We start from the raw sequence: 24,191 nt of genomic DNA, 5'->3' as shown, positions 1-24,191 counted from the left end.
TGCGACTACTCGGCTGCAGAAGAAGTGACAACAAGCAGCAAGAGTGAGCAGCGATCCTTTAGTTTTTCCTCTCGCTTGCACTTTTAACATGGAGGATTACATATCTAAAATAAAACAGTTTTCTAAACTGGACTTTCAATGGAAGCAGGAGGTAATAAAGGAAGATCTCCATCGAGACAGAGATTTTTAAAACTGAAGAAAGATAAGGAAGACTTCTATAAACAAGTTATCGATGCTTTTGATCAGAAGGAGCTGCGCATGGACTTCATTTATAAGTAAAGGTAAGACCATAATAACGTTTTTTTTTTTTATTAAATGTGCTTTTCATGATGGTATCCTTACATCACACTCAAATTTATAAGCACAGGCTTGAATTTACACAGGTGTGCAGGCTAATTGGGAACAGGTGGGTGCCATGATTGGGTATAAAAGCAGCTTCCATGAAATGCTAAGTAATTCACAAACAAGGATGGGGTGAGGGTCACCACTTTGTAAGCAAATTGTCAAACAGTTTTGGAACAACATTTCTCAACGAGCTATTGCAAGGAATTTAGGGATTTTACCATCTACGGGGCGTAAAATTATCAAAAGGTTCAGAGAATCTGGAGAAATCACTGCACGTAAGCGATGATATTATGGACCTCTGATCCCTCAGGCGGTACTGCATCAAAAACCGACATCAGTGTGTAAAGGATATCACCACATGGGCTCAGGAACACTTCATGAAACCACTGTCAGTAACTACAGTTGGTCGCTACATCTCTGAGTGCAAGTTAAAACTCTACTATGCAAAGCGTAAGCCATTTATCAACAACACCCAGGAACGCCGCCGGTTTGGCTGGGCCCGAGCTCATCTAAGATGGACTGATGCAAAGTGGAAAAGTGTTCGGTGGTCTGCTGAGTCCACATTTCAAATTATATTTGGAAACTGTGGACGTGGTGTCCTCTGGAACAAAGAGGAAAATAACCATCCGGATTGTTATAGGCGCAAAGTTGAAAAGCCAGCATGTGTGATGGTATGGGGGTGTATTAGTGCCCAAGGCATGGGTAACTTACACATCTGTGAAGGCACCATTACCGCTGAAAAGTCCATACAGGTTTGGAACAACATATGTTGTCATCCAGGCAACGTTATTATGGACGCCCCTGCTTATTTCAGCAAAACAATGCCATGCCACGTGTTACAACAGCGTGGCTTTGTAAAAAAAGAGTGTGGGTACTTTCCTGGCCCGCCTGCAGTCCAGACCTGTCTCCCATGGAAAATGTGTGGTGCATTATGAAGCGTAAAATACGATATGTTGAACAACTTAAGCTCTACATCAAGCAAGAATGGGAAAGAATTCTACTTTTAAAGCTTCAACAATTAGTTTCCTCAGTTCCCAAACGTTTATTGAGTGTTGTTAAAAGAAAAGGTGATGTAACACAGTGGTGACCATGCCCTTTCCCAACTACTTTGGCACGTCTTGCAGCCATGAAATTCTAAGTTGATTATTATTTGCAAAAACAAAAAAGTTTATGAGTTTGAACATCAAATATGTTGTCTTTGTAGCATATTCAACTGAATATGGCTTGAAAAGGATTTGCAAATCATTGTATTCTGTTTATATTTACATCTAACACAATTTCCCAACTCATATGGAAACGGGGTTTGTAGTTTGAAAAATACAGTGCAATGCCCTGTGATGCTTATATTCTAATAATACTTTGAAACAAAACATGCTTGTCACAAATCAGATCCATCAGGTGAATTGGATTTCAGTTTGGGGCAAAAAAAGATTAAGTTGAAAGCAAAAGTAAAGACAAGAAAGAAGAGGAATCCTCGCAGAAAAGAGAAGACGTGGGAAACTGAAATAAGAAGGCAGGCCACAGACAGAAAGAGGAAAGCGGCGTACTGCACCTTTCTGGAGGCTCATGTCCACCATGCGGGGCTCGGCCAGCTCCAGGAAGAAGTTCTTGTTTTTCTCGTACTCTTCGTCGTCAATAATTTTCACGTGAATGACTTTGCTGCGGAGGATGAGCAGGAGGAGGAGGAGGAGGATAGGAAGAGAGAGAGAGAGAGAAGATGTTAGTTTGCGATGGAAATAGGATTAATAATCTGCATGGCAGGAAAGGTTAGGAGGTGAAAAGGTCAGTGTGGTTGCCATGGGGACGGCGCGTGAAGCACAGTCGGCGTGAAATCCATCAGGACGTGCGAGGACGCAAGAAGGAGAGCCGGCGCTAAATGAAAGAAAGTGTCGCTCTCCAAATCGATTTTTTGGGGGGGGATTGATGTTCCAGTCGGGACGCTGCCGGGAACTCCCCCCCCTCACGCGCCCCCCCCCCCAGCCCTCGCCGGCGTTATGGAAGGAAGCAGTTTATTGCAGAGTTTATTGCTTGGCTTGGAGGAGCGCTCCACTTTAATGAAGTCTCTTTCCTCTCCCTCTTTCTGGAAACCAAAAAAACATCAGAGTGTGACATCATCACCAGGGAGCAGCTCAATAAGGCCCCCCCCCCCCTCCGATGGCCCTAATTGATCGTTTGTAAAGCGTTACTGAGGAGAGACGCTGGTTAACTGGTCAGCGGGCGGCCTGATGTATGAGCAAGGTTGCTAAGCGATCAAAACGATATCATCAGGAGCGATTTGCTCTTTCTGGATCGCTGACCACGTCGTCTTAGGCAGGAAGTGACGTGTGATTGGTGGAAAAGAAGGAAGTGTGACAAAGTGCACAAGTGGGACCAGGGTTGGAGTCTTTTGTGGGCGTCGGTCGCAGTTAGCGTGTTTGTCGATAAAACTTCCAAGAAGCAGCGGCGTCTTTATAGAGGACACAAAGAATGTTAGGTGCTGGAAGCGTGACCACAGAATGCAGGGACGGTAGGCAATGCGCAGGTAAAAGTATTTGTATATCACCAGCGTGGACAAACTGGTGGACCACATGTGAGTAGGGTTGTACGGTATACCGGAAATAGTGTTGTACCGCTATACTAATGAATCATATGCGGTACTATACCGCCTCTGAAAAGTACCGGTATACCGGTATTAGTGTTGTACCGCGATACTAATGAATCATATGCGGTACTATACCAGCTCTGAAAAGTACCGGTATACCGGTATTAGTGTTGTACCGCGATACTAATGAATCATGTGCGATAGTAATGAATCATATTCGGTACTATACCGGCTCTGAAAAGTACCGGTATGATGGTATTAGTGTTGTACTGCGATACTAATGAATCATATTTGGTCCTATACTGCCTCTGAAAAGTACTGGTATACCGGAATTAGTGTTGTACCGCGATACTAATAAATCATATGCGGTACTATACCAGCTCTGAAAAGTACCGGTATGCCGGTATTAGTGTTGTACCCCGATACTAATGAATCATATTCGGTACTAATGAATCATATTCGGTACTATACCAGCTCTGAAAAGTACCGGTATGCCGGTATTAGTGTTGTACCGCGATACTAATGAATCATGTGCGATACTAATGAATCATATTCGGTACTATACCGGCTCTGAAAAGTACCGGTATGATGGTATTAGTGTTGTACCGCGATACTAATAAATCATAATCGGTACTAATGAATCATATTCGGTACTGTACCGCCTCTGAAAAGTACCGGTATACCGGAATTAGTGTTATACCACGATACTAATGAATCATATTCGGTACTATACCGGCTCTGAAAAGTACCGGTATTAGTGTTGTACCGCGATACTAATGAATCATATTCGGTACTATACCAGCTCTGAAAAGTACCGGTATACCGGTATTAGTGTTGTACCGCGATACTAATGAATCATATGCGATACTAATGAATCATATTCGGCACTATACCAGCTCTGAAAAGTACCGGTATGATGGTATTAGTGTTGTACTGCGATACTAATGAATCATATTTGGTCCTATACCGCCTCTGAAAAGTACCGGTATACCGGTATTAGTGTTGTACCGCGATACTAATGAATAATATTCGGTACTATACCAGCTCTGAAAAGTACTGGTATGCCGGTATTAGTGTTGTACTGTGATACTAATGAATCATATTTGGTCCTATACCGCCTCTGAAAAGTACCGGTATACCGGTATTAGTGTTGTACCGCGATACTAATGAATCATATTCGGTACTATACCGCCTCTGAAAAGTACCGGTATACCGGAATTAGTGTTGTACCGTGATACTAATGAATCATATTCGGTACTATACCAGCTCTGAAAAGTACTGGTATGCCGGTATTAGTGTTGTACTGTGATACTAATGAATCATATTCGGTACTATACCAGCTCTGAAAAGTACTGGTATGCCGGTATTAGTGTTGTACTGTGATACTAATGAATCATATTCGGTACTATACCGCCTCTGAAAAGTACCGGCCCACCACGCCCCCGTCATGACATTGCTGGTTTACGAGCATGTTCGGCAGCGCACAATCACAGAGTACTTCCAAGCAGACAGTCTGTAGACACAAAAGAAAGAACGGACACATTTTGTCTTAATAAGTAAAGGTAAAGTTGAAGTTCTAACCCTGAAACACCCTCAGGAGGAGGTGATTTAAGACATGGCTAACTAGCTAGCGGCTAAAGTCCAGCCCCAGTCGGCAGTGTTTTAGCCACTTCTAAATCACTAATCCTGGTCTCCATGGCGACAAATAAAGTATGTTTTCATGACGAATAGCTAAACACACTTCACTACACATTGTAGCTCACCTGCGTCACGATGTAAACAAACGCCATTGGTGGATCTACACCTGTAATGATACCAAGTACAGGAGCTTAGCTGGTCGATACTACTATGATTATGTCGATATTTTTTGGCATCACAACATCTTCTTTCGTTTTTTTTTAAATGTATATTATGCTTATAAAGTCAGTAAATATGTCCCTGGACACATGAGGACTTTGAATATGACCAATGTATGATCCTTGGTATCGACATGATCCATACCCAAATGTGTGGTATCATCCAAAACTAATGTCAAGTATCAAAGAAGAGAAGAATAAGTGATTATTACATTTGAACAGAAGTGTAGATAGAACATGTTGAAAGAGAAAATAAGCAGATATTAAAAGTAAACGAACAAGCGGATTAATAATCCATTTTTACAGTTTGTCCCTCATAATGTGTATAAAATAATAGTTGTATAAATGAGACGATATGTTTGTGTCGTTAGGAGTGCATGTGTGATGTTTAACACCCTCCTTATGCCACGACTCTGAAGACACATGAGCGTGTCAGCAGGTTTATTGACATTTAAAAGGGTGAAAGTAAAAAGACAAACAGTAAAGTCAACATGTACATATAAAGTAAAAAGACAAACAGTAAAGTCAACATGTACATATATACATATAAAGTAAAAAGACAAACAGTAAAGTCAACATGTACATATATTATGCAAATGTATTCATGTACATCAGGGGTGTCCAAACTTTTTCCACTGAGGGCCGCAGACTGAAAAATCAAAGTATTTGGGGGCCATTTTGATATTTTTCTTTTTTTTAAAGCAATACAATAGTTGTTTTTTTCACCTTTATGTCTTTCCTCAAGTTTGGTCTCCGGCAGAGTCTCAGTCATAGAAATGTTAGAAATAAGTCATAAATTATTATTTTTTTCTTTTAACGCTTGAATCTCGAGATCAACTTCAAGTCTGTCTGTCGTTATAACCTTTTTTTAAATTAATTTTTTTATTTTTATAGCCATTATGTCCATCCATCCATTTTCTACCGCTTATTCCCTTTGGGGTCGCGGGAGGCGCTGGTGCCTATATCAGCTACAATCAAGCGGAAGGCGGCGTACACCCTGGACAAGTCACCAGCTCCTCGCAGGGCCAATTAAAACCTTATTTCTATGGCAAACACACAAACTATGCAACATTTCCCCCCAAAACATTTCAAAGTGGAATATTTGACGTGAAGTAAATGGAACTCTAAATAGGTCAATAATTCATAACGATTAAAAAATAATAAGTGTTGAAAATAAGCCAAATGTATATTTATATTTTTTGACTTTTAACGCTTAAAGTCCTACTGAAAGCCACTACTAGCGACCACACAGTCTGATAGTTTATATATCAATGATGAAATATTAACATTGCAACACATGCCAATACAGCCGCTTTAGTTTACTAAATTGCAATTTTAAATTTCCCGCGGAGTGTCTTGTTGAAAACGTCGCGGAATGATGACACGTTTGTGACGTCTCGGGTTGGAGGGGACATATTAGCCCAGCATCACACACACGGCTAAAAGTCGTCTCTTTTCATCGCATAATTACACAGTATTCTGGACATCTGTGTTGCTGAATCTTTTGCAATTTGTTCAATTAATAATGGAGACGTCAAAGAAGAATGCTGTTGGTGGATTGCAGCTGCCTTTAGCACCGAGACACAGCCGGTGTTTCTTTGTTTGTTGTAAAGCTTTAACACAAAGCGGTCAAGCGAACATGTTTCTCTACGTCAACCAGCAAGTTTTTGGATGGGAAAATTGTGATATTAAGTCGGCTCTTACCGGAGACTGCAGTGGATTATGGGACCTCCTCCTGTAGCTGTCAAAAAGGCAGCTGTGATCTTGGCTCCTCGGCTTCTCTCAGAGACACTGGCGTTCACCGCAGCCATCCGACTTTGAGGTATGACTTTATAATTTCACTGAAATACTAATAACACAATAAGCAGATAAGGGATTTTTCAGAAGTATCCTAGTAATTGTGTCTAATTACATCTGAAACGCTCCCCACTGCTGCTGCCTGGAACCGTCTTTTTTATTTTTTAGTCCTTCACGCTAGCTTTCCTCATCCACGAATCTTTCATCCTCGCTCAAATTCATGGGGAAATCGTTGCTTTCTCGGTCCGAATCGCTCTCGCTGCTGGTGGCCATGTTTGTAAACAATGTTCAGATGTGAGGAGCTCCACAACCCGTGATGTCACGCGCACATCGTCTGCTACTTCCGGTACAGGCAAGGCTTTTTTATTAGCCACCAAAAGTGGCCAACTTTATCGTGGATGTTCTCTACTAAATCCTTTCAGCAAAAATATGGTGAAATGATGAAGTATGACACAGAATGGAGCTGCTATCCCCGTTTGAATAAGAACATCTCATTTCAGTAGGCCTTTAAGTCTGTGGATCTCTTGATTATAAGATTTTATAATTTTCTTCATACTTTTTTGTTTGCTTGATGCCCTTTTTGTGAAAGAAAACTTTGTTTCGCACAAAATATGCAATATTATCCCCCCAAAATATTTGAAAGTGAAGAGTAATTGGAGCCTTCAGCAGGTCAACAACAGTCGCATTAGTGTCAACATTGCAACTTTTTCTTGTTACATGTCATTGTTTACTCTTTTATTACACTCTTTTATGTTTAACATTTTTATTATAGTATTTTTTAAAATGGGGCCGGGGGCCATTCACAAATTAGCTGGGGGCCACAAATGGCCCTCGGGCCGCACTTTTGACAGACCTGATATAGATGCTGTAATGCTACCTTACAAGGCATGAGAAGGTAAACAAACATTTTAGACATTTTAGATGACATTACTGCTAATGAGCACCACAAAGTTCTCATACATCACAAATCATAAATTTAGCTCCAAATATGTTAGACAAAAAACAACAATTTATGATACATACCAGCGACAGAACCTTAAACAAGAGATATATGCAGTATTTCTTGGAAAAAGAACCAGCATAAAGTAGGTTCTGGCCCCTTACATTTCTCTGCTTGTTTTATGCAACTTGCGGTCAATAAAGTTTGATTCAAAATACACACTTCTGAACGATGTAGTAACTGCCCTGACCACAAGATGGCGACAAATACAGATGTAATATACAATGACAAGCAATAAGCACAACACACTTCAACAACAAGAGTTGACAACTTTTAGTTGTAACAAAACAATGTTTCTGACTACGTCAGCAGACTAATTAGGAGTCTTTGTTTGTTTACTTGCTACTAAAAGACAAGTTGTCTAGTATGTTCAACATTTTATTTAAGGACTAAATGACAATAATAAACATGTTTCATCTACACTAAGATTTTTTAGCTAAAATAAAGCCATTTTTTTGTGGCCCCTTTATTTAGAAAAGTATCAAAATCATTTTGTCGGAGATATATATTTATATATGCAAGAGTTACTTTTTATATTCACAGTCATATTTAAAAACAGCCAGTGTTTTTCCATTTGTTCTCTCTCTTTGTCTGCTAGCAAACTGTGTGTGTTAACCTTCAAGCTTTAGGAATGTAGGGAGTAGCACTACTCCCTTCTTATCTTTTCCTGTTCCCAGCTAAGGAGGACAATAGACATTGTAATAGCAAAATTACTTGTACTCGTTTTAATTAATGATGTTCAGCTCAGAAATGTGACACTTAGCAAGAGATCTATTATCTGATCAAGCTCTGTCTCCTGTGTCTTTGATGTAACATGTGGACTATAGTTGACGTGGGCATGTGTTTTTCCTCTTCCTGACCCCCAACAGAGCTAAATTGGTCCCCTTTCCTGAGTGCCCCCCCTTCTGGGCAAACGACACCCTCTCCTTTTTCCCAGGACTTTGGGTATTCACTCCACTGGTGTACTGTATGTAAATGAGCATGGAGGGTGGGACTTTTGAGAATGTATAATTGTCATGTCAAATTCTAAAGGAGTTAGAACAAGCTGGAACGAACGGATGTGTCGTTCTGGTTTGGTCTCGCTTTGCAAAGCTTGTTATTATTTGTTTGTTACTTTAATAAATAATTTTAAAGCTATTTGTCACTAAAGGATCGTCTTTAAGAAATGTCCACGACAACATGTGTATTCGTTCCAGTGTGTGGGGGCGAGGGAGATATTGAAGAAGACAGCGCTTCCGTAAGGTTTTCAGATCAACTAGGCGACGCGAATTGAATGTGTTGTTTTTTAGGTTGGTCCCTCCAAAGCTTTGGAATAAATTGCAAAATACCTATTCTGTTCTGGGTGATCATTTAAAATGAAGTGAAGTGAATTATATTTATATAGCGCTTTTCTCTAGTGACTCAAAGCACTTTACATAGTGACACCCAATATCTAAGTTACATTTAAACCAGTGTGGGTGGCACTGGGAGCAGGGGGGTAAAGTGTCTTGCCCAAGGACACAACAGCAGTGACTAGGATGGCGGAAGCGGGAATCGAACCTGCAATCTTCAGGTCACTCTACCAACCGAGCTATACCGCCCCAGTATAGCTTATGTGCCATCAAAAGAACTTGGGATTGACCAGTAACTTAAATTCCCTTTGAGGAACATCTGGTTTGAATGCATCAGTACCGCTACCAAAATATTGTTATCGTGACAACACGACATGTGAGGGAAAAAGAAAAGGACAAAAGATCCAAAAAGGCAGAAAAGGAGCAGAAGAAAGTGAGAGTCCAGGATGTAGCATGAAGGTGGGCTGAGAAGCAGAATGAACCTGGAGGCCCTGCTTGATGATCACAGGCAGGTGGAGCTCCTGAGCACTAATACAGGACAGGTGAGAAAGGCCAGCGTGCAGGAACAGGAAATAAAACTAACAAATAAGAGCGCTTCAAAGGAAATAAACACCAAAACCAAGAAGCAACAAAACAAAAGTCCACTAAAAAATGCGCAAAAAAACACACAAAAAGCGTTCAACATTTTGGAAATGATCAATTGGAACCTGCAAGCCTCAGGCCCCGAGGCAGATGTGCTGTAACCACATGTCCACCGCGCTGGCCCGATCACTCTAACAACCTGCACACACACACCTTACACTGCAGGTGTGTGTGTGTGAAGAAGGAGCATCCTCTCATCCTCAACCTCTCATCACTGCCAGCCCAGCCTTTATCCTCCAGCCATCCAACATGTCCGCCTGGCAAGAGCCTCCAGCCTTTCAGGAGGAAGTCTAATTGGCCAGTGGAATATGGCCGCCGTCTTCAGGAGATGTGATCTTTCCCGGAAGGGGAAAAACGCCCACCAGCACACACACACACACACACACACACACACACACACACACACACACACACACACACACACACAACTTGTATTTGTTACCTTCTTGAGAGCTGAGAAAAAAGCCTCCCTCTATAGGAGCAGCCTTTCCAGATATATAAAGAAGTGTATTTACAACAAGAATAATATTTACATACTATGCAAATATAAAAAAGCTTTTTGCGAAAAACGAGTTAGAATTTCACAAGAAAAAGGTCACAATTTCACAATGTCCCGGCAAGAAATCTGCGTTCAAAAGACTCCGGCTTATTAGGGATTCCTAAAGCCCAAAAAAAGTCTGCGGGCTATAGAGCGTTTTCCGTTCGGGCTCCAGTACTCTGGAATGCCCTCCCGGTAACAGTTCGAGATGCTACCTCAGTAGAAGCATTTAAGTCTCACCTTAAAACTCATCTGTATACTCTAGCCTTTAAATAGACCTCCTTTTTAGACCAGTTGATCTGCCGCTTCTTTTCTTTCTCCTATGTCCCCCCCTCCCTTGTGGAGGGGGTCCGGTCCGATGACCATGGATGAAGTACTGGCTGTCCAGAGTCGGGACCCAGGATGGACTGCTCGCCTGTGTATCGGTTGGGGACAGCTCTACGCTGCTGATCCGCCTCCGCTTGGGATGGTTTCCTGTGGACGGGACTCTCGCTGCTGTCTTGGATCCGCTTGAACTGAACTCTCGCGGCTGTGTTGGAGACACTATGGATTGAACTTTCACAGTATCATGTTAGACCCGCTCCACATCCATTGCTTTCGGTCCCCTAGAGGGGGGGGGGTTGCCCACATCTGAGGTCCTCTCCAAGGTTTCTCATAGTCAGCATTGTCACTGGCGTCCCACTGGATGTGAATTCTCCCTGCCCACTGGGTGTGAGTTTTCCTTGCCCTTTTGTGGGTTCTTCCGAGGATGTTGTAGTCGTAATGATTTGTGCAGTCCTTTGAGACATTTGTGATTTGGGGCTATATAAATAAACATTGATTGATTGATTGAGTGTGCGATACAACGGTGCTGCTTTAATTTTGAAAAGTGTTATTTATGGGCGTCTGTCCGTGTGTGAGCGGTGAGTGAAGGTGCACAGCGACACGCGATGCTCGGTTACTCCCGACATGTCAGCTCACGCTAAAAAAAGAAAAGTTGATGATGAATGACGTGTTTTCAACAAGACATGGACTGCCAAGTATTTCTTTACAGAGAAGAAAGTTAGAGCCCTGTGCTGAATTTGTGCTACACAGGTTGCTGTGTTTAAAGAATATCAATTGAATCGCCAGGACACGACGAAACAGGAGGAAAAGTAGCAGAATGTGTCTGATGAAAGTGCGCAAGGGAGGCTGATGTGTTGATGGTAAAACTGCAACCCAACAAGGACTTTTTGCCGAATGTCACACTGCAGAGTTGCAGCCTTCAGGACAAGTTTCCTCATTTCTCACAAAATTGCCAGAAAAAGTAAGGCGTTTTCTGACGGAGAGTTTGTTAAAGGGGAACATTATCAGCAGACCTATGTAAGCGTCAATATATACCTTGATGCTGCAGAAAAAAGACCATTTATTTTTTTAACCGATTTCCGAACTCTAAATGGGTGAATTTTGGCGAATTAACGCCTTTCTGTTTATCGCGCTGGAGGCGATGACGTCAGAATGTGACGTCGCCGAGGTAACAAACCCACTATTTTCATTTTCAACACATTACAAACACCGGGTCTCAGCTCTGTTATTTTACGTTTTTTTGACTATTTTTTGGAACCTTGGAGACATCATGCCTGGTGGGTGTGTTGTCGGAGGGTGTAACAACACTAACAGGGAGGGATTCAAGTTGCACCACTGGCCCCAAGATGCCAAAGTGTCTGCCGCCAGACCCCCATTGAATGTGCCAGAGTGTCTCCACATTTGACCGGCGATGCTAAGACAGACATGGCACAGAGATGTATGGATAACCTGCAGATGCATTTGCAACCATAGTCAACGAAATCACAAAGGTGAGTTTTGTTGATGTTGACTGCCAGCTAATCGATGCTAACATGCTACGCTAATCGATGCTAACATGCTATTTACCGGCGGTGCTAAAGCAGACATGGCACAGAGATGTATGGATAACCTGCAGATGCATTTGCAACCATTAAGTCAACGAAATCACAAAGGTGAGTTTTGTTAATGTTGACTGCCAGCTAATCGATGCTAACATTCTACGCTAATCGATGCTAACATGCTATTTACTGGCGATGCTAAAGCAGACATGGCACAGAGATGTATGGATAACCTGCAGATGCATTTGCAACTATATTACGTTTCCTTCCACCCACATTTAATGCGAAACAAACACTTACCAATCGACTGATTTAAGTTGCTCCAGTGTCAAAAGATGCGAAAGTCCTGATCGTTTGGTCTGCACATTTTACCGGCGATGTTAACGCAGCTATTCGGCCATGCTATGGCTATGAATAGCGTCAATAGCTATTCGCTCAATAGCTTCAGTTTCTTCTTCAATACTTTCATACTCCAACCATCTGTTTCAATACATGCGTAATCTGTTGAATCGCTTAAGTCGCTGAAATCCAAGTTTGAATCCGAGCTAATGTCGCTATATCTTGCTGTGGTATTCCCATTGTTTGTTTACATTGGCAGCACTGTGTGACGTCACAGAGAAATGGATAGTCGCATCGCAAATAGTGAACATCAAGCACTTTAAAGCTTTTTTTAGGGATATTCCGAGACCGGTAACATTTTGAAAAAAACTTCAAAAAATACAACAAGCCACTGGAAACTGATTTTTATTGTTTTTAACCCTTTTGAAATTGTGATAATGTTCCCCTTTAAGGAGTGCTTATTGGACTCTGTTGCGCCGATATGCCCGAAGAAGAGGGGCGCATTTGACAACGTGTCACTCTCCCGACGCACTGTAACCAGGTGGGTTGAGACCATCTCAGACCATTTCACATAGTCTAATATAAATATCTAAGGATTAAGAGTTTAAATAAATCAATCCAAAGCAATCTGCTTTTGTATAAAGTTAAGTTAGGTTAAATGAAATTATTAGGGCCCGCATGGCCCATTGCAAAAGGACTCCCACATTCTTTCTTTATTATTCCGCACCTATGAGCTGTAATTTGACCCCCTTAACATGCTTCAAAACTCACCAAATTTGACACACACGTCAGTCCGGCAAACCTTCCCAACTTATTAAGCAACCAAACCCCAAAAATCAAAATTGCGCGCTAGCGCCCCCTAGGAAGAAACAAAAAACAGACTGCTTGTAACTTCCGCTAGCAATGTCGTAGAGACATGAAACAAAAACCACTATGTAGGTCTGACCTAGACTTAAATTTCCAACTGGAAACTTCTATAGCAAAAATCAACAGAAAGTTGGCAAAAACCCCTTCAAAACAAAATATTCGCAAAAAATGCTATTTTTGCCTCTTTGAGCTGTAATTTGACCCCCTTAAAATGCTTCAAACTCACCAAACCTGGCACACACATCAGGACTGGCAAAAATTACGATCTAGTGAAAAAAACCAAACCCCAAAACTCAAAATTGCGCTCTATCGCAATTTTTGAATAAAACACAGAAAAAACTGCTCCTAGGAAGAGAAAACAGATAAAACTGCTTGTAACTTCCGGTAAGAATGTCGGACAGACATGAAACAAAAACCTCAATGTAGGTCTCAATTAGACCTACATTTTAATAATTGACATCCTTCAGTAAAAATCTGCAGGAAGTTAAAAATTACCCCTTCAAAATAAAAGTTTTGTAAAAACCCGTCACCTTTTTTCAAACGTTATCTCCTCTGAGTGCATTCGTCGTTTCGGCTTCAAACTCGCACAGGAGAGGATTTGAACCCTTCTGATTAAAAGTTATCGAAAGAGTTTTGATTAATGCTCCGGTTTTGATTTTATGACCCTTCAAAGATCAACTGCGCTGATGCTGCTGCGCTGCTGTTGTCTCAAGATGGCTACTACCACTGGACAAAAGTATTGGGACACTTAGGACTAACACTAGGCAAAAGTATTGGGACACTTATGGCTACCACTGGACAAAAGTATCGGGACACTTAGGACTAACAGTAGAAAATGACAATGTGAAATGGAATAAAATCTTTTTTGTCCTCAAAATTTTACACACAATACCCTATAATAATAGTAGCTACTATCCATGCTTCTACTGCTTATCCGGGTTAGGGTCGCGGGGGCAGCAGCCAAAGGCGGGCCCGACCAACGCTGCTTGCAGCTTTAATTATTTTTATTATTTATCAAAAATAATATTGAGCAAAATTTAATTGAAATATTGTCCATTTGGCCCTCCAGCAGTGCTCGGGTGGCTCACGCGGCCCCCATTAAAAATTAATTGCCCACCCTTGCTTTAAGTTGAAAAGTAGTTACCGTGTAAAAACAAGATTCAAACTCTGTGTGTTTTTTTTTTTTTTTGTCTCGTCATGCTCTTCTTCATAAAAGCAAAGAGAAGGAGACATTTTTCCAAAGAACTCTTCTCTCCCTCCTCTTTTATGTAACACCTGCTGCCAGCGAGCAGCACCTCCCGGCATCAACCAATCACACGCGCTCTGAGTTCTCTCTCAACTTGGTCTCCCGAGAGCTGCTTCTGAGCGCCATGGCCTCCTCCCACGCAACATAAGTAAGAAACATAAATACAACATTACTCTTCTGTCACTTTATGACAGTTGCGCTGGAAAGGCAATAAAAGGGAGAAAAGGCCGCAATGCCTCATGGGAAATCAGCGCCTTAATGAAGTGTCCTGCTGATTGTCACCAAGTGCTTCTTCCACTGTGCTGCTGATTGCTAACACACGTCGCACAAAAGCGACACGCGTTCGTGTCTGATTTGATACAAAATCAGCTCTGGAGTCGTCACATGTTGTGCTTTTAAGGCGTGTTGGCGGGAGAAGAATACGCCAAGACTTCATGACCTCATCAGTCGATTTTTTTTTACTCCAACTAACATTAGAACGTACAACATCATCATGCACCTTCGGTCCTTCAGAGCAACAGAACACTCCTGCCTTACACAACCTAGGGAACATGCACTGTAAACCAGATGTTCCTCCCAGGGAATTTAAGTTGCTGGTGAATCCCAATTACTTTTGATGACACATAAACTGATTTTAAATGATAACCCAGAACAGAATAGGTATTTTGCAATTTACTCCAAAGCTTTGGAGAGACCAACCTAAAAAACAACACCAAACCTGTGTAAGCGTCAATATATACCTTGATGGTGCAGAAAAAAGACCATCTATTTTTTTGACCAATTTCCGAACTCTAAATGGGTGAATTTTGGCAAATTAAACGCCTTTCTGTTTATCGGTCTTTTAGCGATGACGTCAGAACGTGACGTCACCGAGGTAACACACCCGCCATATTCATTTTCACATTACAAACACCGGGTCTCAGCTCTGTTATTTCCCGTTTTTTTGACTATTTTTTGGAACCTTGGAGACATCATGCCTGGTGGGTGTGTTGTCGGAGGGTGTAACAACACTAACAGGGAGGGATTCAAGTTGCACCACTGGCAAGAAATCTGCCGCCAGACCCCCATTGAATGTGCCAGAGTGTCTCCACATTTGACCGGCGATGCTAAGACAGACATGGCACAGAGATGTATGGATAACCTGCAGATGCATTTGCAACCATTAAGTCAACCAAATCACAAAGGTGAGTTTTGTTGACGTTGTTGACTTATGTGCTAATCAGACATATTTGGTCACACCATGACTGCCAGCTAATCGATGCTAACATGCTATTTACGCTAGCTGTATGTAGATTTGAAACTAGATACCCACATTTAATGCGAAACAAACACTTACCAATCGACGGATTTAAGTTGCTCCAGTGTCACAAGATGCGAAAGTCCTGATCGTTTGGTCCGCACATTTTACCGGCGATGCTAATAAGGCAGCCATGCTATGGGCCACTTCATTAAGTACACCCATGCTATGGCCGAATAGCGTCAATAGCTATTCGCTCAATAGCTTCAATTTCTTCTTCAATTTTGTTTGCCTCCATACTTGTTTTGCCTTGATACTTGATTCAGACTCGGATTTCAGCGACTTAAGCGATTCAACAGATTACGCATGTATTGAAACAGATGGTTGGAGTATGAAAGTATTGAAGAAGAAACTTAAGCTATTGAGTGAATAGCTATTGACGCTATTCATAGCCATAGCATGGCCGAATAGCTGCGTTAGCATCGCCGGTAAAATGTGCGGACCAAACGATCAGGACTTTTGCATCTTTTGACACTGGAGCAACTTAAATCAGTCGATTGGTAAGTGTTTGTTTCGCATTAAATGTGGGTGGAAGGAAACGTAATATAGTTGCAAATGCATCTGCAGGTTATCCATACATCTCTGTGCCATGTCTGTCTTAGCACCGCCGGTAAATAGCATGTTAGCATCGATTAGCATAGCATGTTAGCATCGATTAGCTGGCAGTCAAAATCAACAAAACTCACCTTTGTGATTTCGTTGACTATGGTTGCAAATGCATCTGCAGGTTATCCATACATCTCTGTGCCATGTCTGCTTTAGCATCGCCGGTCAAATGTGGAGACACTCTGGCACATTCAATGGGGGTCTGGCGGCAGATTTCTTGCCAGTGGTGCAACTTGAATCCCTCCCTGTTAGTGTTGTTACACCCTCCGACAACACACCCACCAGGCATGATGTCTCCAAGGTTCCAAAAAATAGTCAAAAAAACGGAAAATAACAGAGGTGTGACCCGGTGTTTGTAATGTGTTGAAAATGAAAATGGTGGGTGTGTTACCTCGGCGACGTCACATTCTGACGTCATCGCCTCCAGCGTGATAAACAGAAAGGCGTTTAATTCGCCAAAATTCACCCATTTAGAGTTCGGAAATCGGTAAAAAAAATAGATGGTCTTTTTTCTGCAGCATCAAGGTACATATTGACGCTTACATAGGTCTGCTGATAATGTTCCCCTTTAAGGTAGACAAAATCAGCATTTCAGTCTTTTTTTTTTTCCATAACATTCAGTTTTGAGTGTGTGTTTGCTGCAGGCCGACACACACACATGTTAGCCGTCATAAACCAGTGGTCCCCAACCACCGGGCCACAGAAGAATTTTGTATTATTATTATTTTTATTTTTTTTAAATTGTTTATTATAATTATTTTTCTAAATTAAATGAACATAAAAAAACACATGATACACTTACAATTAGTGCACCAACCCAACAAAACTCCCTTTTTTATGACAAAAAAAATAAAAAAAATAAAAATGATCAAGCATTGAACAGTCCGCAGCTACAAAAAGGTTGGGGACCACTGCTATAAACCACATCAATTGCCAGGATGTTGACCCGGCTGTTAACACCACGCCCTGGCACGCCCTGGCACGTCCTCGCCACATGAAATGAAGAGTCGGCCTCTCGCATGCACCCTGCATGCACCCTGCATCCATGGCTACATCCATGGCTGCATCCATGGCTGCATGCACCCTGCATCCATGGCTGCATGCACCCTGCATCCATGGCTGCATGCACCCTGCATCCATGGCTGCATGCACCCTGCATCCATGGCTGCATGCACCCTGCATCCATGGCTGCATGCAGCCATGGATGCAGCCATGGATGGTGTGGAGCAGCCAGCTTTAAATAAACGCCCAGCAGACATTTTGTGTTTTTGGGCCGACTGCCAGCTTCTTTATGAGCCAACTGGACTTCCTCTTGTCCCCAATAAGTGTGCAGGAGAAGGTATAACTGCAGCCCCGTACACACCTTTTTATATACACACCTTTTAGAATCATACCTGTGATGTCAACACACCTGCTTTTACTACACTTGTTTTAGAATATACCTGTTTTTACTACATTTGTTTCAGAATATACTTGTTTTTAACACACCTGTTTTAGAATATACCTGTTTTACTACACCTGTTTGAAAATGTACCTGTTTATACTACATGTGTTTAGAATATACCTGTTTTTGACACACTTGTTTTAAAATATACCTGTTTCAATACACCTGTTTTACCACACCTATTTTTACTAAGCCTGTTTTAAAATATACCTGTTTTTGACACACTTGTTTTAAAATATACCTGTTTTAATTTACCTATTTTAAAATACATCTGTTCTTACTACACCTGTTTTAAAATACACTTGTTTTAAAACTCCTGTTTTTACTAAAAATATACACCTGGTTTTTACCACACTTGTTTTAAAATATATCTGTTTTAACATACCTGTATTAAAAATACCTGTTTTCAACACATATGTTCTTACTACACCTGTTTTAAAATACACTTGTTTTAATACTCTTGTTTTTACTAAAAATATATACCTGGTTTTTACCACACTGGTTTTAAAATATACCTGTTTTAACTTAGCTGTTTTAAAATACCTGTTTTTAACACATCTGTTCTTACTACACCTGATTTAAAATACACTTGTTTTAAAACTCCTGTTTTTACTAAAAATATATACCCGGTGTTTAACACACTTGTTTTAAAATATACCTGTTTTTGGCACATTTGTTTTAAAATATACCTGTTTTAATTCACCTGTTTTAAAAATACCTGTTTTCAACACATCTGTTCTTACTACACCTGTTTTAAAATACACTTGTTTTAATACTCCTGTTTTTACTAAAAATATATACCTGGTTTTTACCACACTGGTTTTAAAATATACCTGTTTTAATTCACCTGCTTTTACTAAAAATATATACCTGGTTTTTACCACACTTGTTTTAAAATATACCTGTTTTAATTGACCTGTTTTAAAATACCTGTTTTTAACACATCTGTTCTTACTACACCTGTTTTAAAATACACTTGTTTTAAAACTCCTGTTTTTACTAAAAATATATACCCGGTTTTTAACACACTTGTTTTAAAATATATCTGTTTTAACACATCTGTATTAACATTTACCTGTTTTAATACATCTGTTTTTACTACACCTGTTTAAAAAAATTACCGGTTTTAAATAATACACCTGCACGTGTCTTAAAATATACTTGTTTTTAACACACTTGTTTTAAAATATACCTGTTTTAACACAACTGATTTAAAATATACTTGTTTTAATACATCTGTTTTGACAACACACGTTTTAAAATGTACCTTTTTTAACACAACTGTTTTAAAATGTAGCTGTTTTTAATACACCCGTTTTAAAATACCTATTATTTATATACCTGGTTTAAAATATACTACCTGTTTTAATACACATATTTTAAAATATACCTGTTTTAAATAGTGTGCACTTGTTTTAAAACAATCCTGTTTTAATACACCCGTTTTAAGATACACATGCTTTAAAATACACCTATTTTAATGCACCTATTTTCGAAATATCAGTTTTTAATACACGTGCTTTAAAAGGACCATCTTATGAAAAAACAACTTGTCTTACCTACTGGTACGTGCTCTTCTGTATTTATGGGATGTGCTTAAGTCCCAAAAATGTTTTAAAACATTTCTTGAATATGCAGGCTTTTATACATGTTTTTAAAATGCTTGTTTTTAATACATGTTTTTTTCATATACATTTTTAACAAGCTGTTCTTAAAATATGTTAAAAAAACATTTTACTACCCATGTTTTAATACACTGTTTTATAGTGAACTCATTCTTTATTACATGTTTTTAAAACACTGTTTTTAATACATGCTTTTAAAACAGATTTGAATATGTGTGTTGTTTACTGCATGTTGTTTTATTACACACATTTTTTAAATAGATGTGATTTTTAATAAATGTGTTTTTAACTCACAGCTGTTACTGTGCCATCATTAATGCTAAATGACTGGCATAAAGACCTTTTAAAGATAAACCGGTTTTAAAATATCTGTTTTAATATACCTGTTAAAAATACAACTGTTTTAAAATACCTGTTTTTAATCCATTTCTTAATTACGTGGGCTTTTATACATGTTTTATACGCTTGATTTGAAATACATGATTTTTGATATGCATTTTTAACAAGCTGTTCTTAAAACATGTTAAACAATGTTTTACTACCCATGTTTTAACACAATGTTTTATAACGAACTCATTCTTTATTACATGTTTTTAAAACACTGTTTTTAAAACCATGTTTTTAAAACCATGTTTTTAACATTTGAATACGTGTGTTGTTTACAACATGTTGTTTTATTACACACATTTTTTAAATAGATGTGATTTTTAATAGACGTGTTTTTTAACTCACTGCGCCATCATTAATGCTAAATGACTGGCATAAAGACCTTATAAAGATTTACCTGTTTTAATATATCTGTTAAGAATTTTAATTTTCCTGAAGGAACTCTCCTGAAGGAATCAATAAAGTACTATCTATCTAGCTATCTATCTAAGAATACAACTGTTTTTATTACACACACATTTTTAATATACCTGTTTTAAAAGAAAATCTTAAATACGCAGGCTTTTAAACATGTTTTTAATATGCTTGTTTTAATACATGATTTTTGCTCTACATTTTTAACAAGCTGTTCTTAAAACTGGTTAAAAAATCGTTTTACTACCCATGTTTTAATACACTGTTTTATAATGAACTCATTTTTATGACATGTTTTTAAAACAGTTTTTAAAACCATGTTTTTAAAATTTTAATGTGTGTGTTGTTTACAACATGTTGTTTTATTACACACATGTTTTAAGTAGATGTGCTTTTTAATAGACATGTTTTTTTAACTCACTGCTGTTACTGTGCCATCATTAATGCTAAATGACTGGCATAAAGACCTTTTAAAGATTTACCTGTTTTAATATACCTGTTAAGAATACAACTGTTTTTATTACACACACATTTTTAATATACTGGTTTTAAAAAAAAATCTTAAATACGCAGGCTTTTATTCATGTTTTTAATATGCTTGTTTTAATACATGATTTTTGCTATACATTTTTAATAAGCTGTTCTTAAAACATGTTAAAATAATGAATTAATTCTTTATTACATGTTTTTAAAATCATGTTTTAAAATTTTAATATGTGTGTTGTGTACTGCATGTTGTTTTATTACACACATTTTTTTTAAATACATGTGCTTTTTAGTAGATGTGTTTTTAACTCACTGCTGTTACTGTGCCATCATTAATGCTAAATGACTGGCATAAAGACCTTTTAAAGATAAACCTGTTTTAAAATATCTGTTTTAATATACCTGTTAAAAATACAACTGTTTTAAAATACCTGTCTTTAATCCATTACTTAATTACGTGGGCTTTTATACATGTTTTTAATACGCTTGTTTTGAAATACATGATTTTTGATATACATTCTTAACAAGCTGTTCTTAAAAAATGTTTTACTACCCATGTTTTAACACACTGTTTTATAACGAACTCATTCTTTATTACATGTTTTTAAAACACTGTTTTTAAAACCATGTTTTTAACATTTTAATATGTGTGTTGTTTACTGCATGTTGTTTTATTACACATATTTTTTAAATAGATGTGATTTTTAATAGACGTGTTTTTAACTCACTGCTGTTACTGTGCCATCATTAATGCTAAATGACTGGCATAAAGACCTTATAAAGATTTACCTGTTTTAATATATCTGTTAAGAATTGTAATTTTCCTGAAGGAACTCTCCTGAAGGAATCAATAAAGTACTATCTATCTATCTATCTATCTATCTATCTATCTAAGAATACAACTGTTTTTATTACACACACATTTTTAATATACCTGTTTTAAAAGAAAATCTTAAATACGCAGGCTTTTAAACATGTTTTTAATATGCTTGTTTTAATACATGATTTTTGCTCTACATTTTTAACAAGCTGTTCTTAAAACTGGTTAAAAAATTGTTTTACTACCCATGTTTTAACACACTGTTTTATAATGAACTCATTTTTATGACATGTTTTTAAAACAGTTTTTAAAACCATGTTTTTAAAATTTTAATATGTGTGTTGTTTACTGCATGTTGTTTTATTACACACATTTTTTAAATAGATGTGCTTTTTAATAGACGTGTTTTTAACTCACTGCTGTTACTGCGCCATCATTAATACTAAATGACTGGCATAAAGACCTTTTAAAGATTTACCTGTTTTAATATACCTGTTAAGAATACAACTGTTTTTATTACACACACATTTTTAATATACCGGTTTTAAAAACAAATCTTAAATACGCAGGCTTGTATTCATGTTTTTAATATGCTTGTTTTAATACATGATTTTTGCTATACATTTTTAACAAGCTGTTCTTAAAACATGTTAAAATAATAAACTAATTCTTTATTACATGTTTTTAAAATCATGTTTTAAAATTTTAATATGTGTGTTGTGTACTGCATGTTGTTTTATTACACACATTTTTTTTAAATACATGTGCTTTTTAATAGATGTGTTTTTAACTCACTGCTGTTACTGTGCCATCATTAATGCTAAATGACTGGCATAAAAACCTTTTAAGGATACACCTGTTTTAATATACCTGTTAAGAATGCAAATGTTTTAATCACACTCACGTTTTTAATATACCTGTTTTTAATACATTTCTTGAATATACATTTTTAACAAGCTGTTCTTAAAACATGCTAACAAAAAATTACTACGCGAGTTTTTAATATACTGTTTTCTAATGAACTCATTCTTTTTGACATGCTTTTAAAACCATGTTTTTAAAACATGCTTTTAAAATTTTAATGTGTGTGTTGTTTACTGCATGTTTTTTATTATACACATTTTTTTAAATAGATGTGCTTTTTAATAGATGTGTTTTTAACTCACTGCTGTTACTGTGCCATCATTAATGCTAAATGACTGGCATGAAGACGCTACATTGAACTGTGTCACTATTGGTGTGTGTGTGTGTGTGTGTGTGTGTGTGTGTGTGTGTGTGTGTGTGTGTGTGTGTGTGTGTGTGTGTGTGTGTGTGTGTGTATCCCCAGGCTGTGACTGGAGATCAACATTTCATGCTGTGTATTCATGTATTTTTTTCTGTTGCCATTGAATGTCACGGGTAAAAAGACACACACACACACACACACACACACACACACACACACACACACACACACACACACACACACACACACACAAACACGCGCGCCCCCGGAGAGACACGTCCCTGACTATTTTTAGAAGTGTGTCTTCCTCCGCCTGGCTCATCTCTTAGCAGTCATATTGTCGACAACACATCTAATGCTAATGCTAACGTGCTACATGCACACACACACACACGCACACACACACACACACACACACACACACACACACACACACACAACAGCGAGTGCAAGCAGCCAAGCACAACAAAGATAGGGGATACACAACATATTTACAGTATACAATGTACAAAAGCAGTGAAGTTGTCAGGTTGTGTAAATGCTAAATAAAAAGAGACTACAACAAATCATTTCCATCTTATATTCAATTGAATAGACTGCAAAGACAAGATATTTCATGTTCCAACTGGAAAACTGTTATTTTTGCAAATAATAGCTCATTTGGAATTTCTTGCCTGCAACATGTTTCCCAAAAAGCTGGCACAAGTGGCAAAAAAGAGTGAGAAAGTTGAGGAATGCTCATCAAACACTTGTTCGGAACATCCCGCAGGTGAACGGGCTAATTGGGAACAGGTGGGTGCCAAGATTGGCTATAAAAGCAGGTTCCGTGAAAGGCTCACTCATTCACAAACAAGGACGGGGCGAGGGTCACCATTTTGTAAACAAATGCCTGAGCAAATTGTTTACGAACAACATTTCTCAAGCATCTATTGCAAGGAATTTAGGGATTTCAACATCTACCCCCCCTAATATCATCAAGAGGTTCAGAGAATGTGGAGAAATCACTCCACTTAAGCGGCAAGGGTGAAAACCAACATTGAATGCCCGTGACTTTCAATCCCTGAGGCAGTACAAAAAGCGACATCAGTGTGTAAATGATATCACCACATGGGCTCAGGAACACTTAAAAAAAAACGCTGTCACTAAATACAGTTGGTCGCTACATCTGTAAGTGCAAGTTAAATCTCTATTGTGCAAACCCAAAGCCATTTATCAACAACACCCAGAAACGCCGCCAGGTTTTCTGGGCCTGAGATCATCTAAGATGGACTGATGCAAAGTGGAAAAGTGTTCTGTGGTCTGACGAGTCCACATTTCAAATTGTTTTTGGAAATATTCAACATCGTGTCATCTGGACCAAAGGGGAAGCGAACCATCCAGACTGTTATCCACGCAAAGTTGAAAAGCCAGCATGTGTGATGGTATGGGGGTGCATTAGTGCCCAAGGCATGGGTAACTTACACATCTGTGAAGGCACCATTAA

General features: G+C 38.7%; 1 protein-coding gene across 3 annotated transcripts in view; it reads right to left on the bottom strand.

Annotated features, from left to right (window-relative positions):
- Positions 1 to 24,191, bottom strand: part of LOC133548893 (sodium/calcium exchanger 3-like) — an 86,723-nt gene that overhangs the window by 35,630 nt on the left and 26,902 nt on the right. For 2 of the 3 annotated variants that reach the window (XM_061893844.1, XM_061893843.1), the window contains exon 3: positions 1,898 to 2,004. The exons of the other annotated variant lie outside the window; for it this stretch is intronic. In XM_061893844.1, coding sequence (XP_061749828.1) covers positions 1,898 to 2,004 — 107 coding nt within the window. The remainder of the gene's footprint in view (positions 1 to 1,897; positions 2,005 to 24,191) is intronic. 3 annotated transcript variants of the gene reach the window in all.

The sequence above is a fragment of the Nerophis ophidion genome, linkage group LG03 (assembly GCF_033978795.1).
Source record: "Nerophis ophidion isolate RoL-2023_Sa linkage group LG03, RoL_Noph_v1.0, whole genome shotgun sequence".
Classification (NCBI taxonomy): domain Eukaryota; kingdom Metazoa; phylum Chordata; class Actinopteri; order Syngnathiformes; family Syngnathidae; genus Nerophis; species Nerophis ophidion.
Note: the sequence above shows the minus strand (reverse complement) of the source record. Positions and strands in the feature narration are given on the sequence as shown.